Consider the following 27,428-nt stretch of genomic DNA (forward strand, 5'->3'; position numbering starts at 1 on the left):
GCCATGAGAAACCACACTTAATAGAAGACTTCTAGAATAAGTTATAAGTTAATTATCCAAAAATTACTCAGTATCATATAAACAAAAATGTTACATCAGTCCCCTAAAATAAATAAAGACCTTAATGTACTTTATAAAATATATCACAGGAAACACAACGTTCCCTTAATGTTTTGGGAACTGTGTGTAATATTTTACGTACTTTAAGAAAAATTCCATGGCTAACCAAAACAAATCTTAGGTTATTCTGGGAAAGAAAACTAACTTTCTGGGAAGGTTCTGGGAACGAAAATATGTTATTTATTGTCAATTTGTATTTTATTTTAAACACACAATTTAAAACTAGCAAAGTGCTTTTGAATGTTCATTATCTGTGTACTGGAATGAGAATTATTGTACAAAGATATCTAAAGTAAAAGATTTATAAATTAACGATAATGTGAGCAATAGAGGGCGCTGTGCAGCAACTTATTTTCCGGGTAGTTTTTTAACAGATGTGATTGGAGGGTGTGTTAATGCAATGCCTCATCATAAGTCTGTTAAAAACAAGTTTAAAAAACAACTAAGATGTATTTTTTGGGGGAGTGTAAGTGCTTTTCTACCTAGTGCACTGTTAGAAAAAAAAGTCAATAGGCAAAAAAAGTGTCCTAATATGAATGATTTTGGTACAGGTAGCAATCTGGCACCAATACTAATATGTATCTCTGAGGTACTGATATGACCTCTTTAGATGCAAAGCTGTACTTTTTGAAAGGGTACTGCTGCCCCAGTAAATTCTGACAGTGAAAAATACAGTGACTTACTGTATTAGATAAGTCAAGAAGTCAAATTACACAAATGTTTGGTTTCTCTAGCAATGGTTTTGTATAGTGGTATGTAACATGACATAAAACTGTAATGAATTAAAGTATTAAATAAACATAAACATAATTTTATTGACAAATATGTGTACACTCACATAAAGGATTATTAGGAACACCTGTTCAATTTCTCATTAATGCAATTATCTAATCAACCAATCACATGGCAGTTGCTTCCATGCATTTAGGGGTGTGGTTCTGGTCAAGACAATCTCTTGAACTCCAAACTGAATGTCAGGATGGGAAAGAAAGGTAATTTAAGCAATTTTTAGCATGGCATGGTTGTTGGTGCCAGACGGACCGGTCTGAGTATTTCACAATCTGCTCAGTTACTGGGATTTTCATGTACAACCATTTCTAGGGTTTAGAAAGAATGGTGTAAAAAAAAGGAAAACATCCAGTATGCAGCAGTCCTGTGGGTGAAAATGCCTTGTTGATGCTAGAGGTCAGAGGAGAATGGACAGACTGATTCAAGTTGATAGAAGAGCAACTTTGACTGAAATAACCACTCGTTACAACCGAGGTATGCAGCAAAGCATTTGTGAAGCCACAACACGCACAACCTTGAGGCGGATGGGCTACAACAGCAAAAGACCTGACCGGGTACCACTCATCTCCACTACAAATAGGAATAAGAGGCTACAATTTGCACAAGCTCACCAAAATTAGACAGTTAAAGACTGGAAAAACGTTGCCTGGTCTGATGAGTCTCGATTTCTGTTGAGACATTCAGATGGTAGAGTCAGAATTTGGCGTAAACAGAATGAGAACATGGATCCATCATGCCTTGTTACCACTGTGCTGGCTGGTGGTGGTAATGTTATGGTGTGGGGGATGTTTTTTAGGCACACTTAAGGCCCCTTATTGGGTATTGTTAAATGCCACGGCCTACCTGAGCATTGTTTCTGACCATGTCCATCCCTTTATGACCACCATGTACCCATCCTCTGATGGCTACTTCCAGCAGGATAATGCACCATGTCACAAAGCTTGAATCATTTCAAATTGGTTCCTTGAACATGACAATGAGTTCACTGTACTAAAATGGCCCCTACAGTCACCAGATCTCAACCCAATAGAGCATCTTTGGGATGTGGTCGAATGGGAGCTTCGTGCTCTGGATGTGCATCCCACAAATCAAACTGCAAGATGCTTTCCTATCTATACGGGCCAACATTTCTAAAGAATGCTTTCAGCACCTTGTTGAATCAATGCCACATAAAATTAAAGCAGTTCAGGGGGTCAAACACAGCATATTGGTGTTCCTAATAATCCTTTAGGTGAGTGTATATTGGCTTTGAAAACATCATGACAATAATGACTGGAGCATTATCAAAAATATGTAGTGACCAATTGCACTTGAACAAAATGACTCTCATGGGAAATAAGCACAAAAAGCAATTTTATTTTCAGCTGATGTGTAAAAAAAAGTTAGGCACACTCTGTTAAATGCCTATGGTACAAATGTCATATTAATTACATATGTACATAAAACAGTCTGACATGACCAACATGCATTTCCGTAAAATTAGCATTAAACAGCATCTGTTATTAAACTTTGATATGGGAGACTGAAATCTGCTCCTGCTGACACGTTCAAGTCTCTAGAGTCCAAGTCTTAAGTGTTTTCACAAGTCTTCCAAGGCCAAGTCTAAATCAGGTCTCAAAGTATTTTAATATATTACATTTTTAAAAATTCGCTTATTTCTTGGAATATCAAAGCAAAAGTATTGCTGTACAACACAGATTTAAATAAGCCTGCTTTTTCACATCGAAAAGAGTGACAGGAAGTACCTGAGAGACATTATTATATAAACAGTGTCATGATATTCACAAAAAAATGCATTTCTTTGTGGACCTTGTGTTGTTACAAGCTCTTTAATTCATTTTTATTTTTAAGTACAAGTCTGAATCCATCTCAAATTTCCATCTCTGTGTTGGCTTGCAGCTGTTACATTCTGTCCTATAACGCGAGCGTGTGAAGCGTGTCGGCTGAAGTTTTACGCACATGGTTATATTTACAGGTAACTGGAATATTAACACTCGAGTGTGACATCACACCGCACATATTCACAAAATCTCTGTCTGTGTTAGTATCGTCACATCACAGCGTGGCTCTCATGTCCGTACAAAGACTCGTTTACAACATTCTTTGGCTGGGCCTGTTTGAGAATAAAGAAAGCTGAAGGTTTAAAGGTCCGAGGGAAGATGGTTTAGGATAGTCTGGCACACCATTAAAGGAAGATAAGAGCAACAGAGACAGTTATGTGTACAATACATCGCTTGGCTGTTGGGAGACCGCAAAATTGTTATGACAACTTCATAGCATGTGAGTCAAGAAGATCATCTTATTAGGTCCCAGTAACAAATTATTTATTTATATTTTGGGGGTAAATGGACATTGCTTAAGCTTTCTTGAGATTTTGAATAAGGCGCAAATGCTTTAAATAAAAACAAAACCAGCCAAGATGACAAAATCACATGCACGTGTGATTTAAAAAAGTTATGCAAACAAATATCAAAGCAAAAAAAAAAAGTTTAAGTAGTTGCATAAGAGGAATATAATGCAAAGTATAAAATACAATCGCTTTCGTATAAAGAGGGTATATTTGGTGGACTCTGTGCCACTCCCCAAAAGTGAGGGCCTGCAGTTCTCTCCCTGGCATGTAAATGTATCAGCAATGCACATCAGACAGACAGATCTGGAGAGTGTCGGACCTCATCAGAAGGACAGACATCCTCTGTACAGTGTTGTACTAGTCAAACACAGTAGATAAATACTTATTGCTTACGTGTTCTTGACTACACATCAAAAAAACGTGGAAAAAGAGTAACAAAAGGATAAAAAAGTCTAATACTGTACTTGGGTTTCATATAAAATGGCAAGAGTTCAGACCTTTTGAATGCTTGTGCCAACACAGAGGCAAAAATGGCTGCAGCGTTTCTATAAGGCCAAACTTGGTGCGAAGGTAATGGATGAACGAATTATGGTGATAGAGACGATTGACTCTACATGTCGGCTTTGACGAAGGACGCAAACAAGCTGTCTTCCTGTTCCATGAGAATCTCGGGTCTCCCGTTTTCCAGGATGACTCCTCTCTTCATCACGATGACCAGATCAGCAGTCAGGATAGTGTGGACACGATGCTGTGGGAAAAAACACGTACAGGCAATTGAGCAATTTAGCAAAAAGATTAAAAAAAAAATGTGTAAAAAATGTTTTTTCTAAATTGTGTTCTAATGTTAATAAAATTACTTTTGTTAACAATCGATCTGAATGTCTGTCTGTCTGTCTGTATAAAGTACAGGCCAAAAGTTTGGACACACTTGACTAAAATGTTAACTATGATCTTAAAAATCACTTAAGCTGAAGGCGTATGGTTAAATGCTTAAAATTACTTTTGTGGACAAAAATATATCTGTGCCAAAGAGATTAATTTTTGTTATTAGAAAACTTAAATTTTATTTTAAAATGTTATTTTTGAAATAGATGACTTATGAATATTGAAGAAAAAGCAGTCAATAAGAGCCCAGATTAAATATGAATTAAATCTTAAAATTCATCCTAAATTGAAAATTTAAGAAGCTTCTTAAAAAAATGACACGCATACGGTTCAACTATTTCTAGGCAAAGGGTGATAATTTCCAACATAATTTCCAAAGTTGCATTTGTTATATTTTATTATTTATGCCATAGTTTGGATGAGTTTATTATTATTAATATTATGTTATATGGAATAATGTATAAAAATAAGAACGAGTGAGTGTGTCCAAAGTTTTTGGCCTGTACTGTATATATATATATATATATATACCTAAATATATAAATATATAATACCTAAAAATATTATTTAACAAAAAAAAGTTGTTGACTAATATTTTTAAGTTGAATTAATTGAAAATTTTTAGCCAACCAGGCAACTTACTTTTTTAAGTTAAACCAACTTTTTATTTTACAGCACTGTTAAAAAATGCAGCATGAAGTTAAAACAACTTGTTTTTGCAAGTCAATTCAACCTACTATTTAAAGTTTTTGACATAACTTAAAAATTGAAATTTTTTTAACTTTATTTTTTAAGTTAAAGTAACATAAAAATATATGTTGATTAGACAAAAATGCTGTGGATTTTTTTACAGTGAGTGTAGCCATCCTAGTTAATTTACATGCAAAATGAGAATATTAAACACTTTTAAACCAACTTTACTTCTACTTTGGTTTTCATTTTGAATGTAGAAATGTTTTAAGTAAAAAGATGCAAATTTGCTCTCTAGGCCCTTATAATTTGTTCCTTTATCACTGCTGATTTGCACAAAGAAGACAATTTTGGAAAAATACTACATATTTCGATAGCAGGTGCAGCCATCTGGGTCTTTTATTTAAAAGATTGTAAAATACCCTGGATCCTGGATGGAAATAAATCCTTTCCTAATTGCCAGTCAAACATGATTCTCCATTTAAAGTTGATTTAACATTATACCTGGTTTAACCTCCTAAGACCTGGGGCCTCATTTATAAAATGCTGCGTAGAAACCATCCTACATTTGATCTTACGATCTTTTATCAAAAATGCGTATGTGTGATTCATAAACCGAATTTATGCACAGAAAATGCGCGTACCCCTTTCTTTCAGATGTGAAATAAATCGCAAATGATTTTCTTTAAACGATGCCTAATTAATGTCCTTGACATATATAAGAGTGCTTGTCAATGTTTAAACCCAATTTCGAGCAGCAAGAATGGCTTATATTGGCACAAACAAAAGTGCGTACGTCTGCTCAGACCTTGACGTGGCGCTAAGCACATTTTCACATCAAAGACCGTTTTTATAAATATGGACTTTGCTGTGTGTGGATTTTTGCGTATGCACACTTTACGATCAAATCTGTGCGTATGCACGCTTTATAAATGAGGCCCCAGGTGTGTCCACATACGTGAACAACACATTTTTGTTTTTTGCACCATAATACTTAATTCGGTGTAACTGGAACCGGTTGTACACTAACGTGGACAATTACACTGAAAAAAATTTGATTATTATATTAATTGGTTCTTTCTGACCCCAAATAGCTGGAAGAAATCTAAAAGGCAAGCCAAACAAAGCTCGGGTCTCAGGAGGTTAAAATGGCTGAAAAATATGCAATGTCCTATCTACTCAATTGGTAACAATTAAAAAATTTAAGGTGAAAAAGTGTTACTAATTGTAGGCTTTCACTTTTAACAGTATATGTGATGATGGTGACCAAAATAATTTTGTGTAATGGCACACTAGAGGAAGCTTGGTTACCAACCAATGTGTCAGGTGTAGGCGCATAGGGGCGGAGCCAGAGGACGCCTACTTGTGCTTCCGTACTAAGTTGAGGAAGAGGCTGTCCTCCTGCGCCAAGAGATTAGCAGCGCTGCCGCTCTCTACCAGATTCCCAGCGGAAAACACCAGCACCTGCTCCGCCTCCAAGATGGAGGAAACCAGGTGCTGTGTCACAGAGGAAAACAGACAGGTGGATAAAGACAGAAAGAGAGGAAAAGAGAAAAACAGAGAGGATTAAAGTGTGAGAAGAAAATGAGTGAAACGTGGTGAAAACAGGCAAGCAAACAAAGAGCATGCATTTATTCAGAGCTACAGTCAATTTTTAGATAAAAAAAACATTTTTAATGCTTAGTTAGGAGCCGATGTATGTTAATGCAAGAAGATTTACATTAAACTGTCAGAAAATATTGATTGGTGGAGAAAAACAAGGGAAAAAGTGGAAATGTCAACGCCTGGAATGTATTAAAAGTCCATAAAGGTCACCTTATATGAGACATTCACTTTTATATGTTGTTTGAACATAACTGTTTGTGTACACAACCACCCTTTAATGATAAAAATACATGTAAAACTTCAACAGTTTCATGGGACAAGCTATGAGCAAACTGATGTCACTTTGCACAAGCCCCGCCCACAACCATCCAAAAACCACAGGTCATAATTTCTATTTTAAATCTTCTTCACATAATTCATTACCACACATTCATAATGAACAATGAAGTAAAGTGATTGTCTTATTAAAAATTATAAACAACTGTAAACGGGGAGGGATGCAGCAGCTTATTTGCATTTAAAGAGACGCACACACAAAACAGCAATTTTTCCAGCACACCCAAAAATGGGCATTTTCAACATAATCTATAGGGTATTTGGACCTAAAATTTCACAGGCATATTTTCTAGGGACAAGCACACTAATATAACATCTTGAAAAATTGCCATATTAGGTGACCTTTAACAAATGTCTAATAATAGGAGAGCTCTTTTAACTTATTGTACATGTAGCCAAGACACAATAAGGGCTTTTAATGAAAAAGAGTGCCATTGTCATCCAGTGTTTTGTTGATTTAAAATCTTTTTTAAGACTTGGGTTTGTGTGTGTTTAGATCAGGATGATATAAGGTAACTCACGGCTATGGTGACAACCGTCCGATCCGCGAACGCAGTCATCACAACCTTCTGAAGAATATTTTCCTGTTGAATCACACAAAATAAGTCATTGTTAATTCATGTTCATACAAATACTGCTATTTTACTTTATAGCGTCCGCTTCATTATGTTATATAACACCCACTTTTCACAGTCCAGTCAATACCAGATAAATTCAATCAAGTTCCACCTCATATATTTTCCTGTTTCTCACAGTAATGTCTCATTATTAAGTGTGTTATGATTTTTGTTTTCTATGCAACTTCAATTTTGTTGCAATGCAGTCGTGGCTATTTAAGTACCGGTAATTGTTTAGCTAACAGAATGGGTCGTACCGTGGCCATGTCTATAGATGCTGTTGCCTCATCCATAATTAAGATGCTGCTCTTCCTGACAAAAGCCCTTGCCAAGCAGAACAGCTGTCTCTGCCCCACGCTGAAGTTTTCGCCTCCTTCTGTTACAACAGCGTCTGGAGAAAGAGATCAATTTGATGCTTTATAGGTGCTCGCAAATCACAGAACAATACTGAATGATTAGGAAAGGTCAGAAAGATCCAGTATTTTATTTAAATAGAGATTTAGGGGTTGAAACTGTCAGGCTCACCCAGTCCTCCAGGAAGTGCTTTCACCATATTCTTTAACTGGGCGATTTCCAAGGCTTCCCAAAGCCTGTCGTCAGTGCAAGTACGCTCTGGGTCGAGATTTAACCTGCCGAAATACAGACACATGTGCATTTGCAGATGAGCAACGCAATTTCAAAATTCTCATTTTCTTGTTAACTCTGAAAGATAAGCAATTCTGAAATTCCCTTTCTGAATGTCCGTCACATAAAAATCTGTTAGTCACCCCTGTGTCATTACAATCCTGTGTGACTTTTAAGTTTGTCTGTGGGACAAAAACATGCTTGCCTTAAAGGAATATTCCATTTTCTTGAAAGAAAAATCCGGACAACCTACTCACCACCATGTCATCCAAAATGTTGCTGTCTTTCTTTGTTCGGTCGAGAAGAAATGATGTTTTTTGAGGAAAACATTCCAGGATTTTTCTCATTTTAATGGACTTTAATGGACACCAACACTTAACACTTAACTCAACACTTAACAGTTTTTTTTAACGGAGTTTCAAAGGACTATAAACAATCCCAAACGAGGCATAAGGGTCTTATCTAGCGAAACGATTGTCATTTTTGACAATAAAAATAACAAATATACACTTTTAAAGCACAACTTCTCGTCATGTAGATCCGGTCGTGATGCGCCAGCTGACCCCACGCAATACGTCATGACGTCAAGAGGTCACAGAGGACGAACGCGAAACTCCGCCCCAGTGTTTACAAGTGTGTTGAAAGAGGACCGTTCCTACGTTGTTGTATGTCAACTGATACTAATTAATGTCTTTGTGTCAGTTTATTGTTTAAAATGGTCCGCAAATGTGCATTTTATATATGTAACACGTGACCTCCCTACGTCACTACGCATTTACATTAGGTCGCGCTGGACCGGACCTAGACGAAAAGTAGTGGTTTAAAAGAGCATATTTTTTATTTTTCTTGTCAAAAATGACAATCGTTTCGCTAGATAAGACCCTTATGCCTCGTTTGGGATCGTTTGTGGTCCTTCGAAACTCCGCTGAAAAAAAACCGCTACCTGTTAAGTGTCAAGTGTTGGTGTCCATTAAATTCCATTAAAACTAGACAAATCCTGCAATGCTTTCCTCAAAAAACACAACTTCCTCTGGACCGAACAAAGAAAGACATCAACATTTTGGATGACATGGTGGTGAGTAAATTATTTAGATTTTTCTTTTAAGAAAATGGAATATTCCTTTAAATGTACTTTTTTTCTCATAAAATATAGCTCAGTGTTGAAGCATTGCATTAGCAGTGCAAAAGGTTTGATCCCAGGGAACACACAAACTGATAAAAAAGTATACTTTTAATGCATTGTGCTGTAAGTCGCTCTGGATAAAAGCCAGTAAATAAAGTAAAAACAAATGTAGATTTTAGTGACATCTATTGGTGAGATTGTGAATTGCAACCACAGCTCATCAGTCCACAGCTCATCCCTCCCTTACGAAACGCATAGAGAAGCTACGGTAGCCGCCACAGGACAAACATATCATCGTCTGAGACAACATAGTGACGAAAAACTCTCTGTAGAGCAGTTTGTCCCTTTAGGGCTCCTGTAGAAACATGACGGCGACTTCCATGTAAGGTGACCTGCGGTTTATTTAGATAAAAACTGCTCATTCTAAGGGAATAAAAACAATAGAGTACATTATGTAAGGTCTACACCACTGATAATATAGTTATGTATATTATATTGCATTTCTGTCAAGAGATCTTTCTAAAAGTTACACAGTGCACCTTTAAGTCAGTTACAGCTTGTACGCTATATGACTTTTATAACTATTTCCTGACATTTACAAATTTACAGAATCTTAATTTTTTCATTTATTGGGGTGCTATTCCTTTAAATGAACACAGGACACTCGTGGGACTCATGTTAACGTACCCAATGAAAACAAAAGTCAGTGCTTATGAACTCAGATCATCTTTTCCTCTAAAATGGCTTCAAAACCCAGAATCCATGGCTTTATATAAATAAAAATCTAAATCCGTGTCTAAATCTATGGGCATCATAAGAGATATGTTTGCATATACTGATTAAAGTCTGCTGGGACCAATCTTCATATAAATATTGTCATAGCAACCGCTTACTGGAGACCATTCCCAGACGATTTCTGGAAGTTTTATTTTCCTTTACATCCTCTGGAGGACTCTTTAAACAAACCCCATATGCTTACTGTCTCCAACAACAAACATGACATGTGGTATCCGTGAGACGTCCGAACAGGTTTGAAGCTAATGACACTTGTAGCATATCCGATAACATAAATCCCTCAGATACTTTGGCAAACACGGATTAAGATCTTCAAAAGCATAAGTGTGCATGCCAATAAATAGATACCCCACTATTTCAACTCATGTAGTGTTCCTGTGAAAAACTAAATGTTTATGCTGAACATCTGAGTAAAAAAGCAGAACAGGAAGTGATTGTTTATCATCTGTTTTGGTCAGCTGAGCCCTGCATCTGTCAATGTGTACAGTATGGAGGGATAATGCAAATATAAGTTATTTTATAATATAGTAAAACTTCTGTTTTTTATTTATATATATTTTTTATTTATATTTTAAAAGATTATGTCATCATTTGCAGTTTTTAATTTCTTTGTTCTGCTGAATAAAAGATTTTTTCTGGGGCACCATTGACTTTACCATTATATAAAAAAGATTTTATTATGGAAGTGAATGGTGCCTCAAATCAGTTTGGGTATTAACATTTGTGTTCAGCACAACAAAGAAATGTATACAGGTTTGATTGAACAACGTCAGGGTGAATAAATGATGACAGAATTTTCAATAATCCTTTAAATATCATTGACATAGCACACAGAATCTACATCTGTCACACATTATACCAAAATCCACTGAAAGATGGATCAAAACTCATTTATTTGTTTATTCTAGTGTATGAGATAAACGTTTTGACAAATGTTATACATCTCGTAAATCAAGATTTCAAGTAAAAAATGACCTTTAACTGAACAATCAGCTATATCTATTTGTGTCTGTATGTTTGGATGAATGTGATTGTACCGGATAGAGCCGCTAAACAGCACTGGATCCTGCAGGATGATGGACAGACGAGATCTCAGGGTTTGCAGTGGAAGCTTGCAAATGTCGATGCCGTCAATAACAATTTTCCCTTAAGCAACAAAAACGATCCGTTACAAAAACATGACATGCATTTTTAACATTGCAAACTCTTACGCTTCAATCAAAATCTCCATAAAGTCCTTCTTCGCTAAAGGTTTGTTTAGTTTGAGATGTTAAAGTCAGTTTACAATATCTTGACTTAACACTTAAGCCCAAACATAGCTTCCAAAATTTCCATTTTAGCTTTATATGGACACGGAGAAGAGAGGTCTGTGCACGTTGTCACATCATACGGCCGTGCTCTTGTGCACAAAAGCAGCGTGTGCTGTTTGATTTGGCTGAAGATTGATTTTGACTACGTGAGAGAAATATAAAGTTATCCTTGCATGCTGGATAATATGATAAACTTGGAAAATAATGCCTGTCGTTTTGTTTGAAATATGACAGACTATAATAACATTTACGACGAGACTCGCGGCTCTTTGTAGCTAATGTCTAACAATGACATTATGGCTGTTTGTCAAAGTGACTCTAACTATACATAGAACAGAAAAAAAAACAATATGGACAAACAAATAAAGGTTTCTGGTGTAAGACTATAATAGCTGAGAGACTTAAAGGGATAGTTCACCCGAAAATGAAAATACTGTCATCATTAACTCATCCTCATGTTGTTTTAAACCTGTATGAGTTTCTTACTTCTATTAAACACAAAAGAGGATATTTTATCAAAATATATTTTGGATTCAAAAGGTTTAGGACAATGTTAGAATGAGTAAATTATTTTTAGTTGAACCATCCCTTTAAAAACAGCTGTATCGACAAATTTCACACACATCTGAAGCCACAATATGTAAGTGTGATATATTTTTATGCATTTGTGTACTTACATTATCCCAAAAGTTCCCAAAGATTTGTAAATCCAGAGAAATTCCTGTTTTAAATAATAGCTTGTCACTTGTCACCCTTTAGTGATTTCGGCTGAGTCCGAAGCCACCTACTTCCATACTATATAGTAGGCGAAAAGAAGTATGCGAGGCGAGTAGTATGTCCGAATTCATAGTATTCGAAAAACAGTATGTGAAAAGATACAAAGATACTACTTTTGATGGCATTGATAAACCTGTGATGGTTTTCTGTGATGGGGAAGAAACGTAAGCCATCAATATCGAATAATTCACGTGAGAGGCCCTCGAGCGAAGGAAAAATGTCGGCTGTTGCTTGTTCTCACAGGACAGCATCAAGCTTCTGTCATACTAACACATTGACTCCAGAGGATCTTATGAAAAACTTTCCATTATTTTTCTCGAAGTCAACGAAAATCTAGCAGGACCAAATTTTTTTACAGCTGACCGCTTTCGAAAAAGTTCAGCGACGACGTCCCAAGAATGGCTGCAGCAATGACAGTTGTGTGTGTTTTTATTAATGCCATTAATGTTTATTTTTTTATCAGTGTATACCACTAGTCAACTAAATGAATATAACATGGCAAAGATTAATGCACATTTATATAGTGATTCAATAGATTTATAGCATTTTGAAAAAAACTTGTCATGGATTTATTGCATTTTGTGGAAAAAAATCATCATTTTTTATAATAAATCTTTGAAAATCAAATTATAGATTTGAATTTTTAATGTTATTATAACCTTAAGATGCTATGTGAAAGTTTGTAACAGAAAATAGTGGTTTTCATCTTGTCACCTTCTTGGTATAGAAAACAAATATTAACCAAATTAGTTAAAATGGATTCATTGCGTTTTGGCACCAAACTCTTAATATATTAAACAGCTGTCCCTTGTATTCAAATTGCGCTTGTTTAACGATATTCCGGTTAATGAGTAACTTGTTGTTATGAGGACGTATGTCACGTGATGTACACAGGCCAGTCTCACGAAATTTGGTGATATAGTCACGTAACTTTTTGATTCTTTTTTCGTGATATTGTCATGAATTTCCGTGTTTTTTTTGTGATTGTATCACAAATTTTTGTTTACGTGTGATTGTCACATATTGGTTACTCAACTGTTTTGTCCTATTTCCTTACCACTGTCGCCTCGGTTCAGGGTCAGATTTACATAAAATGACATCCTTACTAGGGCTGGGCAAAAACGTTTTTTAAAACGTGGTCGATTCAGAATCGATTCTCAAAGAGCAGAATCGTTTTTTCCCCCCATATTTGTTCCTGCAAACATTAAACGTAAGATTAACGTTAATCAAATTACTAGTCTTCTTCACTAGATGTCACCCTCTTTTTTGCCTTGCGCGATGTTACCAAGGAGCCTGTCATTCTTTAACTCATTCACCGCCATTGACGAGTTATCTCGTCAATTATGAGTTAATATTTAACTAATAAATATGCCTTTCTGGACGAATTTCAAAGTGAAAGTGTAATACCAAACCGAATTTATCAAAAACGGAAGTTAAAAAGATTTAATGATTGATTTTAAATGCCTTTATGTTTGATAGTCATTCTGAGTCTGATCTCTAACATAAATTCCTTTACAAAAACACAATTTTTTAAGCTTTTTGCTCAAAATGTTGTATTTTTGAAGAGAAATATCCATATTTTAGTGGTTAAATTAAGTGGAAAAAGTAAAAAAATATAATGAAAGTTTTTTCCCCATTTTGTTTGTTTGTTTGTTTATTGTTTGTTTAAAAACAGAGGGTGTGTTCTTTAATTTGATATCATTTGTATGTTTATATATTTATAGAAGATAATTTTTCCTGCAAGGAATTTTGTGAAACTTTTGTTAAAATCACAAAAATGCAGGTGGGCAACTTTTCTCAAAAAGGCTGGTGGTGAATGAGTTAAAATAGCGGTTTTAGGGGGTTCATCGACGTTGATGCTACCTTCACATAAAAAGTAAGAGGTATGGAAGCATTTTAGATTTTGCAAGCAAGACGACAAGGTTAGTGTTGTGGCTTTTAATTTCTTTTTATTAATTACCCACTTGTAAACTTTGTTATTTTTTATTAATATAGTATTTGTATTTAATCTATATTCATTGAGTTGAATCAATAATCGAGTATAAAAACCGACACAAGAACCAGAATCGAAAATTGAATCGAAATCGAATCGATTTGATAGCTTTTGAATCGAAATTGAATCGATCTGGAACATCTGAATCGATACCCAGCCCTAATCCTTACTCAAACCCAACTCTAACCCTAACACCAGGCGACAATGGTTTAAAAACAGAAAATAAAAAAAATTTGAAAAAATTGTATAAACCAATTCTTATAGTGACATCCTAACCCAAACACCAAATCTAACCCTAAACCGAAGCGACAATGGTTTGAAAATAGGAAAAAGCAGTTGAGTAACTAATACGTGACAATGACACGTAAACAGAAATTCGTGATACGATCACGAAAAACACGAAAATTTGTGACAATATCATGAATAAAGAATCAAAAAGTTACGTGACTATATCACGAAATTTCGTGAGACTGTGACGTGTATCTACATGGTGGATGTAGTACCTCCAAAACTCACTGAGTTTCGCATATGTTATTGTTATCGTGTTATTACCTAATAGGGACCTCTAGTGGTGAAACTTACATATTGTGGCTTTAATGCAGTCCGTAAGTAAACGGTTATCTGGGGGTTTCTAATTAATGAAACAGACACAGATTACTTTATATTTTAGATCCACTATTATAAGTTAAAGGATTACTTGGAAGATGCCATGTGCATGTAAATGACCCTACCTTCAAAAACATCCACCATATTGAAGAAGGCCAGAGATAGCGAAGACTTTCCACTGCCAGTTCTACCACAGATGCCCACCTTGAGAGAGAGAGAGAGAGAGAGAGAGATAGAAAGAAAGAGAGAGAGAGAAAAACCAACACAGCTTGACATTTTCAGTTTGCTCTTTTATAAACACGCTGTACTTCTCAATTAAACAAACTAGTGTGGACAATTCACAATATGTCACAATATGCAGTTGTTTGTGCGGTCTCGTACTATTATTATATGATGATCGTAATTCATGACATGTGAGCAAAAACAATCTAGACTATTAAAAGTAACAACTGATAAGGGTATCTGCAACAATTGCAAAGATTTTAGGGTGTATAAATAAAATGTTAACAGAAAGATTTTTTAATGCAAGCTACATTAAGAACTGTGGCTTAACTGGGCAATGAGAAAATAAACACCACTGTGACAAAACCACAGCTGACTGTTACGTGTGACACAAGACTGATTGCTGATTCAAGAGTGAACTGTAATCATGTAGAAAAGTCGATAGATCAAATAATTTTAATAACTTTTAAAAGCATCAAGAGTTGCGTACCTTCTGCCCAGGGTTAATATAAGCGTTGACTTCTTTGAGGACAGGCTTCAACATGGGGTCATAACGTACACACAGGTCTTGGATCTTTATCTCTCCATGCTGCGGCCAGTCTTCTGGTACCTGTGAGACATCTGAGATCAAACAAAAACACAGGAGAACAATGATAAGGCCAGCAAAACAAAATGCATATTGGTCAGAGCAAGGAAAGATCTGGATTTAGGTTCCTCTGAAGAAGATTTTGGCCATGATTTTGCCATCTGACACCAAATTGTACTGTCCAGTCATTTCAAATTAAATAAAATAAGTCCCACCCCACATTTCCTTATTGCATATCCTGTTTCACTCAGGATTCTGATATTGTTTTATGCAGATTGTAATGATGTGCATTAAAGCTTTAAATGCTGTGTCAAGCATCTATTATGCCCATTTTCATAAGATGTAATATAAGTCTCAGGTGTGCATGGAATGTGTCTGTGAAGTTTCAGCTCAAAATAAGCCACAGAGCATGTCCAAAATGCCCCAATTTGGGAGGGAGCAAAAATTCACAATAGCGACTTATTATCTCTTAACAACTTATTATCTCATAATAACGACTCAGTATCTCATAATAACAACTTAGTAGCTCATAATAACAACTTAGTAGCTCATAATAACAACTTATTATCTCATAATAATGACTTAGTATCTCATAATAACAACTTATTATCTCATAATACCGACTTATTATCTCATAATAACGACTTAGTATTGTATAATAACAACTTATTATCTCATAATAATGAATTAGTGTCTCATAATAACAACTTACTAGCTCATAATAACAACTTATTATCTCATAATAACTACTTAGTATCTCATAATAATGACTTATTATCTCATATAAATGACTTATTATCTCATAATAACGACTTGGTATCTCATAAGAACGACTTAGTATCTCATAATAACAACTTATTATCTCATAATAATGACTTAGTATCTCATAATAACAACTTAGTAGCTCATAATAACAACTTATTATCTCATAATAACGACTTAGTATCTCATAATAACAACTTATTATCTCATAATAACGACTTAGTATCTCATATAAAATTACTTATTATCTCATAATAACGACTTAGTATCTCATAATAACAACTTAGTAGCTCATAATAACGACTTAGTATCTCATAATGACTTAGTATCTCATATAAATGACTTATTATCTCATAATAACGACCTAGTATCTCATAATGACTTAGTATCTCATATAAATGACTTATTATCTCATAATAACAACTTAGTATCTCATAATGACTTAGTATCTCATATAAATGACTTATTATCTCATAATACCGACTTAGTATCTCATAATAATGACTTAGTATCTTATATAAATGACTTAGTATCTCATAATACCGACTTAGTATCTCATAATAATGACTTAGTATCTTATATAAATGACTTAGTATCTCATAATACCGACTTAGTATCTCATAATAATGACTTAGTATCTCATATAAATGACTTAGTATCTCATATAAATGACTTAGTATCTCATAATACCGACTTAGTATCTCATAATAATGACTAAGTATCTCATATAAATGACTTAGTATCTCATATAAATGACTTAGTATCTCATATAAATGACTTAGTATCTCATAATACCGACTTAGTATCTCATAATACCGACTTACTATCTCATAATACCGACTTACTATCTCATAATACCGACTTAGTATCTCATAATAACGACTTAGTATCTCATAATAACGACTTAGTATCTCATAATAACGACTTAGTATCTCATAATAACGACTTAGTATCTCATAATAACGACTTAGTATCTCATAATAAAGACACAGTATCTCATAATAATGACTAAGAATCTCATAATACCAACTTTGTTTCATAATAACAACTTAGTATCTCATAATAACAACTTAGTATCTCATAATAATGATTTGGTATATCATAATAAAGACTTAGTATCTCATCTTAATGACTTATTATCTCATAATAATGACTTTGTATCTCATAATAACATCTTAGTAGCTCATAATAACAACTTAGTATTGTATAATAACAACCTAGTATCTCATAATAATGACTTAGTATCTCATTATACTTTTTGAGATACTAAGTCATTATTATGAGATACTAAGTTGTTATGTCACATTTTACTCAGATTCTCATTATTTTAAGATACTAAGTCAATAATATTAGAAAGTTTCTCATTATTATGAGATACTAAGTGGAAATATTGACTTATGATCTCATTATTATGAGAAAGTAATTTGGAAAATTTGACATAGTTTCTCATTATGTTCAATTACTAAGTCATTATTATGAGAAAGTTTCTCATTATTGCGAGACACTATGTCATAATAGTTACTAATTATATATAATTGTTAAACAAACTGTGGCAGAAATAGGCTTCCATACTAATGAGACAGTTTAATGGGAGTTAAAAAAGGTTGTGTTCACACACTCCTGACATATTTATGTCCAAACACCTTGTAAAAGTGGATTTTGCACATTAGGTACCATTTTAAGCTTGTTTACGGTCACACCCAAACAACCCAAAGGGACAAATGTTGTTATTGCTTAGGTTAGAAACAAAAACAAAAGCAAAAGCACCTAAATAATAATCTAAACATTATATAAGCTCACATATAAATATGAAAAATACATAAAAACACTATTTGATAGATGAAATCTACAGTAGTCACATACTGAAGAGTTTAGGCTGCTCCCTTTTCTCCAACATGTAACAATATATCTGCTTATTGTCCAAGATCTCTGTGTGTATATAATCCAGTGATTTTAATCTTAACGTTCACTTTGGTGAGCTGAAGTACTTCAACTGCAGCCAGCAAATGATAATAGATCAAAGGCGAGAAGAAGCCTGGACAATTGCAAGCGAGCAATTAACAATGCTATATATGGTGTCAAACTGCAACAGTTTAGTCTCGTGATACAACCGTAAAGCCAAACTTTCCATTATGTCACTGAGCAGATGACAATTTATCAGAAAGAAAAAACAATGAGATCACAGTAACCTCTCAACTTTTTTACAGATCTCAGCAATGTCTAAAGCTGTGCTCAGACTTGCCAAAAATCGGATTTCTCTATGCTAACTCAAGCATTCATGAAACACTCTCGAGATCAAATTATCTGATGTATCTATATTCATTAAACTCTATAGTCTGCATATCAGCATTTTTAAGTCTATATAAGACACATCTCCTATTTTGTTTCCTCTGTTTAGGTGTATTACGCTCCTTTCACATCGCTCTCAGTGGCTTGTGTCAGGTCGCTCTGTCCGCGAAATGCACAAGTTTAGAGGAATAAGATATTTTGCAGATCCTATCTTTTTACTTATTAAGGACAAATGCAATGCTCTGTTCAGGATGCCACTTATCTTTTATCTTGTAGGTTAGCATGACTTTCCAAAAAACGTTAATTAAGACTAAATACATTTTAAATGATAGGAAAATTATATATTACCCATAGATCCCTCGTAGTTTTCAGACTCTGTGCTCAGAAAACTGTTGACCTTCTTCACTGCAGCCATCTGGACCTCGAGGTCTGCCAGATTCCTCACCACCCAGTTCAGGTAATTTGTCACCTTAACACAAAACAGAACGTCCCTTTTAAGAGGTGTATGACTTTTTAAGGAGATTAATATTCTGCTATCATTTATTTAGCCTCAAGTTGTTATAAACCTGTATACATTTCTTTGTTTTGCTGAACACATATAAAGATTTTTTGAAGAATGTTTGTAAGCAAGCAGATCTGGGGCACCATTGACTTCCATATTTGGAAAAAATAATACTATGGAAGTGAATGGTGCCCCACTTCTGCTTGTTTATACATTTTTCAAAATATGTATATATATGTATATTTTTTATAAATTTTTCAAAATATAAAAGAGTTAATGATGACAGAATTTTCATTTTTTGGTGAACTATCCCTTTAAGTCATGGAGATGTGCCTAACTATCTCTGATGCATGCTAAACATTTAAATTAAACTACTCACAGTAAGGGCGTATGTTAGACCCAGTCCAACCAGACCCGACTGAGATGAGGACCAGATAGCTGCAACTGCGGCTGTGAGGACAATCATAGCACCCAGATAATCCTGAGAGGAAAACATTTTTTTTCCAATAATATCAATATAAAACCATTCATATCAAACTTGCATGTGGCTTAAAGTACTCCTTTACATTTATACTTGAGTAAATACACATACACACTATTTTGAATGCACGTATGTATCAAGATAAAATCTATTAGCGCTATTATGTTTTATTTTTGCGTTTGGAAGTCAAATACTGCCACAATCGGCCATTAATTTGCTACACTTCGAGCAAAACAAAATAATAGTTGTTCATTGAAGACACCGTAATTCTGCTTAAAAGATGCTTATAGTGTATTTATCCACTGAATAGCATGTTATATAAAGTATATAATATTATGCTTTATAATGTAGTAAAAGTACAAAGTAAAAGTTTTAATTTTTGGGTAAGTGGAGTAAAAAATTAGGGCTGTCAAAAGATTAATCACGATTAATACAAAATAAAAGTTTGTGTTTGCATAATATGTTTGTGGTGTATTGTGTGTAATTATTATGTATAATATTAATACGTATGTATAAATAAAAAAATCTTAATTTATATATATATATATATATATATATATATAAAATATTTAAAAATATAAATAAATAAATTGTAAAGTTTAAATAATTAAATAAATAAATATACATATATTACATACTATATATATTATATATTACACAGTGCACACACATATATTATGCAAAAACAAACTTTTATTTTGTATGCGATTAATTGCGATTAATCACAATTAATTCTTTGACAGCCCTAGTAAAAATGCTTTACTGTTCACCTTCTCCACCATCTCTAAAAACTAATACAAATTTGAAAGGAAATGAGAATAAAAACAAGGAAAGGACTCAGATCTTGAAAAGTTACAAATCTTAAACAAAAATTTGTGCTAATGTACAGTAGTCTTAAAGCTACATTCAACCTTTTGTTTCCATATTTAAAACTATAGTTCTGTCCCAAATAATGTACCATACACTATGCACTATATGCATTACCATCTAGTGTATGAAACTTAGGGTAGTGTCATCTCAAATCGAACCCAAAATGTTTTTTTTACTATCCGGACGAATAAGAGGTATCCCAGACGAAACAGTACCTGATAGCCCCACCTCTCTTTTGCTACCTAAGCAAAACACGCGTCCAGCACTTTATTTTTCGGTTGAACGCGTGCATCAACTACAAAAGTATTATTTGTACTACAAAACGACTTTTAGTTTTACTTACAGTTCTGACCTCCAGCCACCGGTTGGCAGCAGAGAGAAAAAGGTATGCAGTGTTGTTGGTGTCAGTCAGCTCCAGCATCCTCTGCTTGAAACGAGCCTCATGTCTGTAAGATACAAATCAATGTGTGACCATTCGGCACGCCGCATCGAACCACAACAGCTGTTAAGGACGAGGGGGATGGGGGTCGATTAATTTATGTGCGCTTTCAACACTCCATAAGTGGACAAGTTCCCTTCTATAAAAGAAAGACATGTGCTTTTGGATGAGCCTCAATACACTGACCTGAATGCTCTAATAGTGGTAAGACCCTCTGCAGTCTCAGAGAAATGACAGAGCAAAGGCAGTTGAGTGGAGTCATCCAGATCCTGGAGATCCCTGAGGAAAAATTAAATAAAACAGATGTACAGCGACACAAAGACAGGACGATAAGATTATATGCCATGTATGTGACTCAATTCTTCAGGAAACGTACTTGGAAGCAACCCTGAAATACTTCTGTATGAAGTAAAATGCCACAGCAAGGGGCACAAGTGCAATGAGAAAGGTGGGGGTCACAAAAGCAATGACGCCAATCGCAGAGAGACACAGGAGTGTGGACCGGGTGAGAGACTCCAGCGTTGGGGGAATGTGCTGTAGAGAGAGAGAGACAGAGAGAAAGAGCAAGAGATATTAGCACACATATGCAATGTTTCTGAACTTATTAATACATTTATGTTAACTACTACAGCACTGTGATGCCACGTCTGTGTGACAACGCATGTCTGCTCATCTTAGCGGGTTTAAATGTCAGAGATGTCTAAAGGGTTAATATAGGCTTTCAAATGTTTAGACCTAATATTTCTGTATAGGTCAGTGTTAGAGCATTGCGTTTGCAGCGCAAAAGGTTATGTGTTCAAACCCAGGGAACACAAATCTGATAAAATTGTATAGCTTGTAATGCACTTAAAGTCCCTTTGGATAAAAGCGTCTGCCAAATGCATAAATATAATATATCATATCAATATCAAATATCATACCTAATGAACACTGTGGCTCGAACAAAATTATTTAACCACTATATAAAAGACCTTTCTTATGATTTTCAAGCCTGGAATTTTAAAGAGCACCTATTTCATTGCTAAAAAAACTATGTTATTTTTTGTATTTGGTATAATACAATGTATTCACGTGGTTAATGGTTTAAAAAATTATTTTCAATATACCATACATTTTTGTAGCTCCAGATTTCAATCTCTTCCTGAAACGCACAGATTTGGAAAGTGTTGTGTCCCTGATTGGCCAGCTAATCTGTACGTTGTGATTGGCCTGAATCGTGATGCTCCTTACCATGTTTGAAAGATTCGGTCACAATGCAACGCTAACAGGAGTTAACTTACAGACTGAGTCCCAAGCGGGAGGAATTATGATAATGTCGGTCTTGTCTACATCACCAATTACAGGAAGTAAGCTGTTGCCTACAATCCGTGTGTTTGTTGTAGTCCAAGAAAAGATTTACGTTGGAGATGATAACTTGCGTCACCATTTACTTTGGGGTTTGTACCTTTTGCATATCATTAACATGTACTAATACACACTTAAACACCAAAGGAAATGAAAAAATGTAAATCAGACAATAGGTGCTCTTTAAAATTCCTTTAGTCTCAGGTTTTCCATGACTTAAGTTCCACTTTTAGCACCTGTTGCTAGGTAACAGATATCAATGTTGCTATAGGTTACGGATCATAATTAGCACTTCTCTTTCCCTTATTGGCACAGATCACTTACGAATTGTAAACTGTACTGTTGTCTATGATAACCGTACCCAGGTCCCTATCCTTCAGCTGACTCAACTGCGGTTTTCTTGGTGTGTTGTGCAAGGCACGCCCTTAAAAAGATTTTTCATCCAAACACAATCATACTGACTCCGGTCCAAACCAAGAGCTCTAAAGTAAAAAAACACCCATACAGCACCCCCCTTTTGTCTTTTCTAGTCTTATTCTTACCTGATCGATGATGTTGGTGTCCGCTGAGAAACGATTCAGGATTTGCCCCAGCGGTGTGATATCAAAAAATCTAAAGGGGAGATTAAAAAAAGTTTTAGTTGAGGATGTCAGCATCAGCAAACGTCTCTTTAGGTTAATACCTGATGGGAGCGTGAATGATCTTGTTGAGAAGATTATGATGGAGCTTAGTAGCAGCAGCCACACCCAAAAACTCCACAGTTAAGGACGTGACGAGGCAGAGGACAATCGCTGACCCACACAGGATTATAAACACCGGCACATAAGAGTAATGCTGTGAACCACAAACAGATAAACTTGACATCGCTAGCTAAATCAAACAAGACAAGACAACATTTCCATTGCCAATGCTTCACCTCTAAGGGATCGTTATTTTCGGTGTAATTGGTTCCATTGGCAAAGGAATCGATCCGACTTTTGTTACGCTGGTTTGAGGATGTCCAGTCCGCTAACCAGTAGTCGATGGCAACCATAACAGAGTGCTTGGCCAACTTGGAAGACACCATGAGGAAGACCATAAGGCAACCACCTGAGGACAGGTAACGCCAGCACATCCTCCACGGGATCTTAGAACGTCGGCTGGTGGTGGTGGACATGTTGTCGTCATCATCTTCCTCCATTTCCTCTTCTATGGAATAAAAATAAAAACACTTTAGTACTAAAAACAGGACACGATATAAGATGGGAAGTTGGAAAAGAATTGCCTTCATCTTCATCGTCAATCTGGTTTTTGGCCTCTCTTGAATAAAACGCTCTTCTCAAGGTCTTCCTCTCGAGAGTGGTCTGACTCTCCAGTTCAGTCTCCTAAAATTAAGCATCCAAGCATGTTAAAATTAGCCACCGTCGATGTAAAACAAAGATGAACTGTGAATAGGAAGATTGACCTTCTCAAGCTCCTGGTCTTGTCGATTCATCAGGGTCTTCCAATGCTCATAGAGCTTCACATCGTGAGTCTGAATATCCTTTAATGTCCCCTCCCTCAGAACAGATCCGTCCTTCATGGCTATTATCTATCCCACAGAGAATGTAAAGTCATAAAGTAAAATTATGTTAATCAGTACAATATCCCTGCGTCTGAAAACACATACATCAAATACTATGTTCTATATAGTATAAATATCATTAGTGTGAATGAAATTCGGACGTACAACATCCACCATACGTCATCTAATAACAGGTGAGCCGTTAATTAGGATGAGGCACAGCTTTTTTCTTATTTGAATAGAGACGTGTTGTCGCTTTTCAGCATTTTTGAATATGTCGACGCCTTTTCTTCTTCTATGTGGATTCCTCTCTGGGATAGTAAAGTGTCCATCTCATACATACACTTGAAAATCTTGCTAGAAGTAGTGGTCATCCAAGTACTTTTCGCCTACTGTTTTTCAAATACTGTGAATTCAGACATACTACTCGCCTCGCCTACTGAATTTTCCCTACTACTGAAGCCGATGACGCAGCGAATGTATCAGTGTATCAACGTCAACTTTTGGTTTATTTGGCCAAATTCAAAATTTTATAATTCTAAATTTAATCCTACAATGCAAAAATGTATTTATTATTAAGTATTTGGGCCCTATCATACACCTGGTGCAATGTATCACAATGTGCGACACAAGTGTCTTTTGCTAGTTTCAACCCAGCGCAATTATCATTTTGGGCAATCTACAAAAAAATAACAATTTCAATACAAATGAAAACAATGCAATTTTTTAACATTTAATCTTAAACTGGTGGTCTTCTTCTTCCGCTTAGTTTTTCAGTTTACAAATTGCGTCATCTAAATGGTGCAAGCGCAACTGGCGTTTAAAGGGGATGAGAGCTGAGACTTGGTTGGTTTTTTGCATGTTACGCCCAAAACACACTCGTTACACATTAGGAGAATAGAAACAACCCTTTAGACCGTGTGCTTAGTGCACAAACCATTTTTCCCGTCGTTAAATAAGTGAATTCGTCCACACCTGTTTAGACTGTGCACTGTGCGTTTTAGACAATGCGCTTAGATTGTTAAAATAGGGCTTTTACAAATGTTTGCTTTTACAAATCTAAATTTTTTTAATTAAGAAAGGCAAAATGACCTAAGATGTTAAGGTTTTCTGAAGACAAAAACTCAAAAGTAAAACAAGAAACAAATCTGCCATTTATTAAGTTTACCTTTTTATTAAGTACTTTACTAAATACTTGTTTTCTTTCTTTTTTTATTTATTAGATTTTTCTTGTTTTAAGCATAACTCATAAAATAAAATTTCTTTTTTCTTTTTCAGAAAACAACATTTATTATTATTATTAATAAAGTCATTTTGCATATCAATTAAATGCATCATGATTTAATAATGTTTAGATTAGGGCTGTCAAAATAAACGCGTTAATAACGCGTTAACGGAAATTCATTTTAACGGCACTAATTTTATTAACGCGCGATTAACGCAACACGCAATTTCTGTTTGAACCACAGCTGGATGAATTGAGACGCAGCAAGTGACCGGCGCTGCCTAGATGAGTCGGAGCTTTTCATGAAAATAAGAACATTAAGCTCTCGTCTAGTGAATCCAATGTTCTAATGGTCATTAAACATCTAAAATGCACGTTTTCTGCACGTGCAGTTTTCTTTATCTGCACGTTTTTTGTGAGGTGTACCGTCCCAAATCCATATAAAGCAAAGACGCGTCTTCTTTCACTTTTTCGTTTTTTTTTTTTTTTAGAGCATTCAGAAGCTTTCTTGATGTTAAAATAATTATTAAAAGAGATAAAGTTCGGGATCTGATTGATGTTAAAAGAGTTATTAAGGGTGACAAGGCTCAAAAGCGATGTCTGACGCAGACGTCTGAAGCGCATGCACACAAACGCGCGAGTGCGTGACCCTGATATATTTAGACATCTAACACAAAATTACAGGTTTAAAAATATCTGTTTTGACAAGAATTCACGCAGGTATGACCTATAATCTGTTATATCTGAAGTGAATGTTTGGTTAACTGTTAAGGAAAAGTATCTGTTGTGTCATTATATTAAACCCTTGCATTATCCTACACTGTAAAAAAGAATACGCTGAATTTACTAAAAAGTATAGTGCATCATTTTTGCGTCCCTCTTTGTAAGCAAGTTTCACATGTAATTTTAAGCAATTGCTTAATTTTTTTTTTAGCCTAAACTGCTTAAAACTCCATGTAAAGCTTACTTTAAAAATTGCAAATGCTTAAACTGCTTAAAATTCCATGTAAAACTTACTTTAAAAAGTGGGTGCAAAGATTGTGCACTAAATATTATTATTTTTTAGTAAATCCAGCGTATTAGTTTTTTCAGTGTACAGTATCTTAAAGTGGTCTGTCTCAATGTCAAAATTAAACAAGAAAAGAAAAACATATATGTATATTGATATTGTTTTTGCTATGCATTAACAGGTATAGTTCTGTCATGCTTTGTCAGATTCCAACAATTGTTCCAATTGTTTTGAAGTTTTTTTTAATAGAGAATGTTAAAATATAAATGACACATTTTTGAAAATTTGCTCATCCCAACTCAATTTGCCAGCACAGGTCACAAATGATGCAGCAGCAAACAGAAATGGAGAAAGATCTTCTAAAGGCAAAAACATTTTAAAACTATGGCTGATGGTTCTGTTGAAAATGTAAACAGGTTGTTGTAGACATACATTTGCATATAGCATATATATTATCCAAATCCATGCTGATTAGAGCATTAAAAACTTGAAAAGTGTTACATTTAGGTAAATTTAGAACAGATCAAAATGTGCGATTAATTTGCGATTAATCGCGAGTTAACTCATGAAATCATGCGATTAATCGCGATTAAATATTTTAATCTATTGACAGCCCTAGTTTAGATATTGAACTTGAAAACAAGACAAATATAATAACTAGTGCTGGGCAAAAATTAATCGTGATTAATCGCATACAAAATAAAAGTGATTTTTGGCATAATATATGAGTATGTGCTGTGTGTAATTATTATGTATAATTAAATACACACACATTCATGTATGTATTTAAGAAACATTTACATGTTTATATATATTTATTTATATTTTTATATATTATATAGTAAAAATAAATTATATATAAGTAAAACAATTCTGAAATTAATATATGAATGTGTGTGTGGTTAAATATACACAATAATTAGACACAGTACATGCACATATATTATGCAAAAAATCACTTTTATTTTGTATGCGATTAATCGCGATTAATCTTTGCCCAGCACTAATAATAACCCATGAGTTACCCAGTCAGCGTGGATGAGATACTGTAGCTTGTGCGTGACCAAAACCACGGTCCTCTTGTCATCCTGCAGAAACTTTAGAATTCCTTCCAACATCAGATGATCACTGAGGTGAATATCCAGGGCAGAGAATGGGTCATCCTATTACCAAAACAAGGTTAAAGGGTTAATTCTGCATTCAGTTTACATGAGATAAAATCAAATAGCAAAGCTGATCCAGATTTTTCAGAAATTCTTAGTTTGGTAATTCAATATTCCAATATCACTGTCCGCAAAAAGATGATCTGTTATGGTCACGCCAAACTTACTTGACAGATTAACCTAAAATGACACTAAATCAAACTCTATGACTGTCTGGGATTTGAGACATGACGTCATTCCAAAGAATGATTATAGGAAGATGAATTTATGATCCGGCCCAGAAGGGTGTGTTTTTATGTACAGTAATCCAATGCTAACCTTCTTGTTTATGTGCCACGAGTTATCACACATCGCTTGAGAAATCTTATCTGGG

At 34.8% G+C, this 27,428-nt stretch overlaps 1 protein-coding gene across 5 annotated transcripts in view; it reads right to left on the minus strand.

The window, feature by feature from the left end:
* Nucleotides 1-2,245: 2,245 nt before the first annotated feature.
* abcc9 (ATP-binding cassette, sub-family C (CFTR/MRP), member 9) overlaps nucleotides 2,246-27,428 on the minus strand; it is a 53,044-nt gene continuing 27,861 nt past the window's right edge. For 3 of the 5 annotated variants that reach the window (XM_073868600.1, XM_073868592.1, XM_073868589.1), the window contains 19 exons: nucleotides 26,918-27,055; nucleotides 23,560-23,685; nucleotides 23,380-23,479; nucleotides 23,032-23,303; nucleotides 22,798-22,949; nucleotides 22,658-22,727; nucleotides 21,148-21,305; nucleotides 20,958-21,050; nucleotides 20,676-20,778; nucleotides 19,361-19,462; nucleotides 18,828-18,948; nucleotides 15,333-15,463; nucleotides 14,746-14,824; nucleotides 10,972-11,080; nucleotides 7,918-8,021; nucleotides 7,650-7,783; nucleotides 7,297-7,359; nucleotides 6,150-6,331; nucleotides 3,867-4,007 (listed from right to left, as the gene is read on the minus strand). In XM_073868600.1, coding sequence (XP_073724701.1) covers nucleotides 6,194-6,331; nucleotides 7,297-7,359; nucleotides 7,650-7,783; nucleotides 7,918-8,021; nucleotides 10,972-11,080; nucleotides 14,746-14,824; nucleotides 15,333-15,463; nucleotides 18,828-18,948; nucleotides 19,361-19,462; nucleotides 20,676-20,778; nucleotides 20,958-21,050; nucleotides 21,148-21,305; nucleotides 22,658-22,727; nucleotides 22,798-22,949; nucleotides 23,032-23,303; nucleotides 23,380-23,479; nucleotides 23,560-23,685; nucleotides 26,918-27,055 — 2,193 coding nt within the window. In that variant the 3' untranslated portion in view covers nucleotides 3,867-4,007; nucleotides 6,150-6,193. Of the gene's footprint in view, nucleotides 4,008-6,149; nucleotides 6,332-7,296; nucleotides 7,360-7,649; nucleotides 7,784-7,917; nucleotides 8,022-10,971; nucleotides 11,081-14,745; nucleotides 14,825-15,332; nucleotides 15,464-18,827; nucleotides 18,949-19,360; nucleotides 19,463-20,675; nucleotides 20,779-20,957; nucleotides 21,051-21,147; nucleotides 21,306-22,657; nucleotides 22,728-22,797; nucleotides 22,950-23,031; nucleotides 23,304-23,379; nucleotides 23,480-23,559; nucleotides 23,686-26,917; nucleotides 27,056-27,428 lie in introns of all 5 variants that reach the window. The other 2 variants (XM_073868605.1, XM_073868590.1) reach the window with 1 other exon arrangement.

The sequence above is a fragment of the Misgurnus anguillicaudatus genome, chromosome 1, assembly GCF_027580225.2.
Source record: "Misgurnus anguillicaudatus chromosome 1, ASM2758022v2, whole genome shotgun sequence".
Taxonomy (NCBI): Eukaryota; Metazoa; Chordata; class Actinopteri; order Cypriniformes; family Cobitidae; genus Misgurnus; species Misgurnus anguillicaudatus.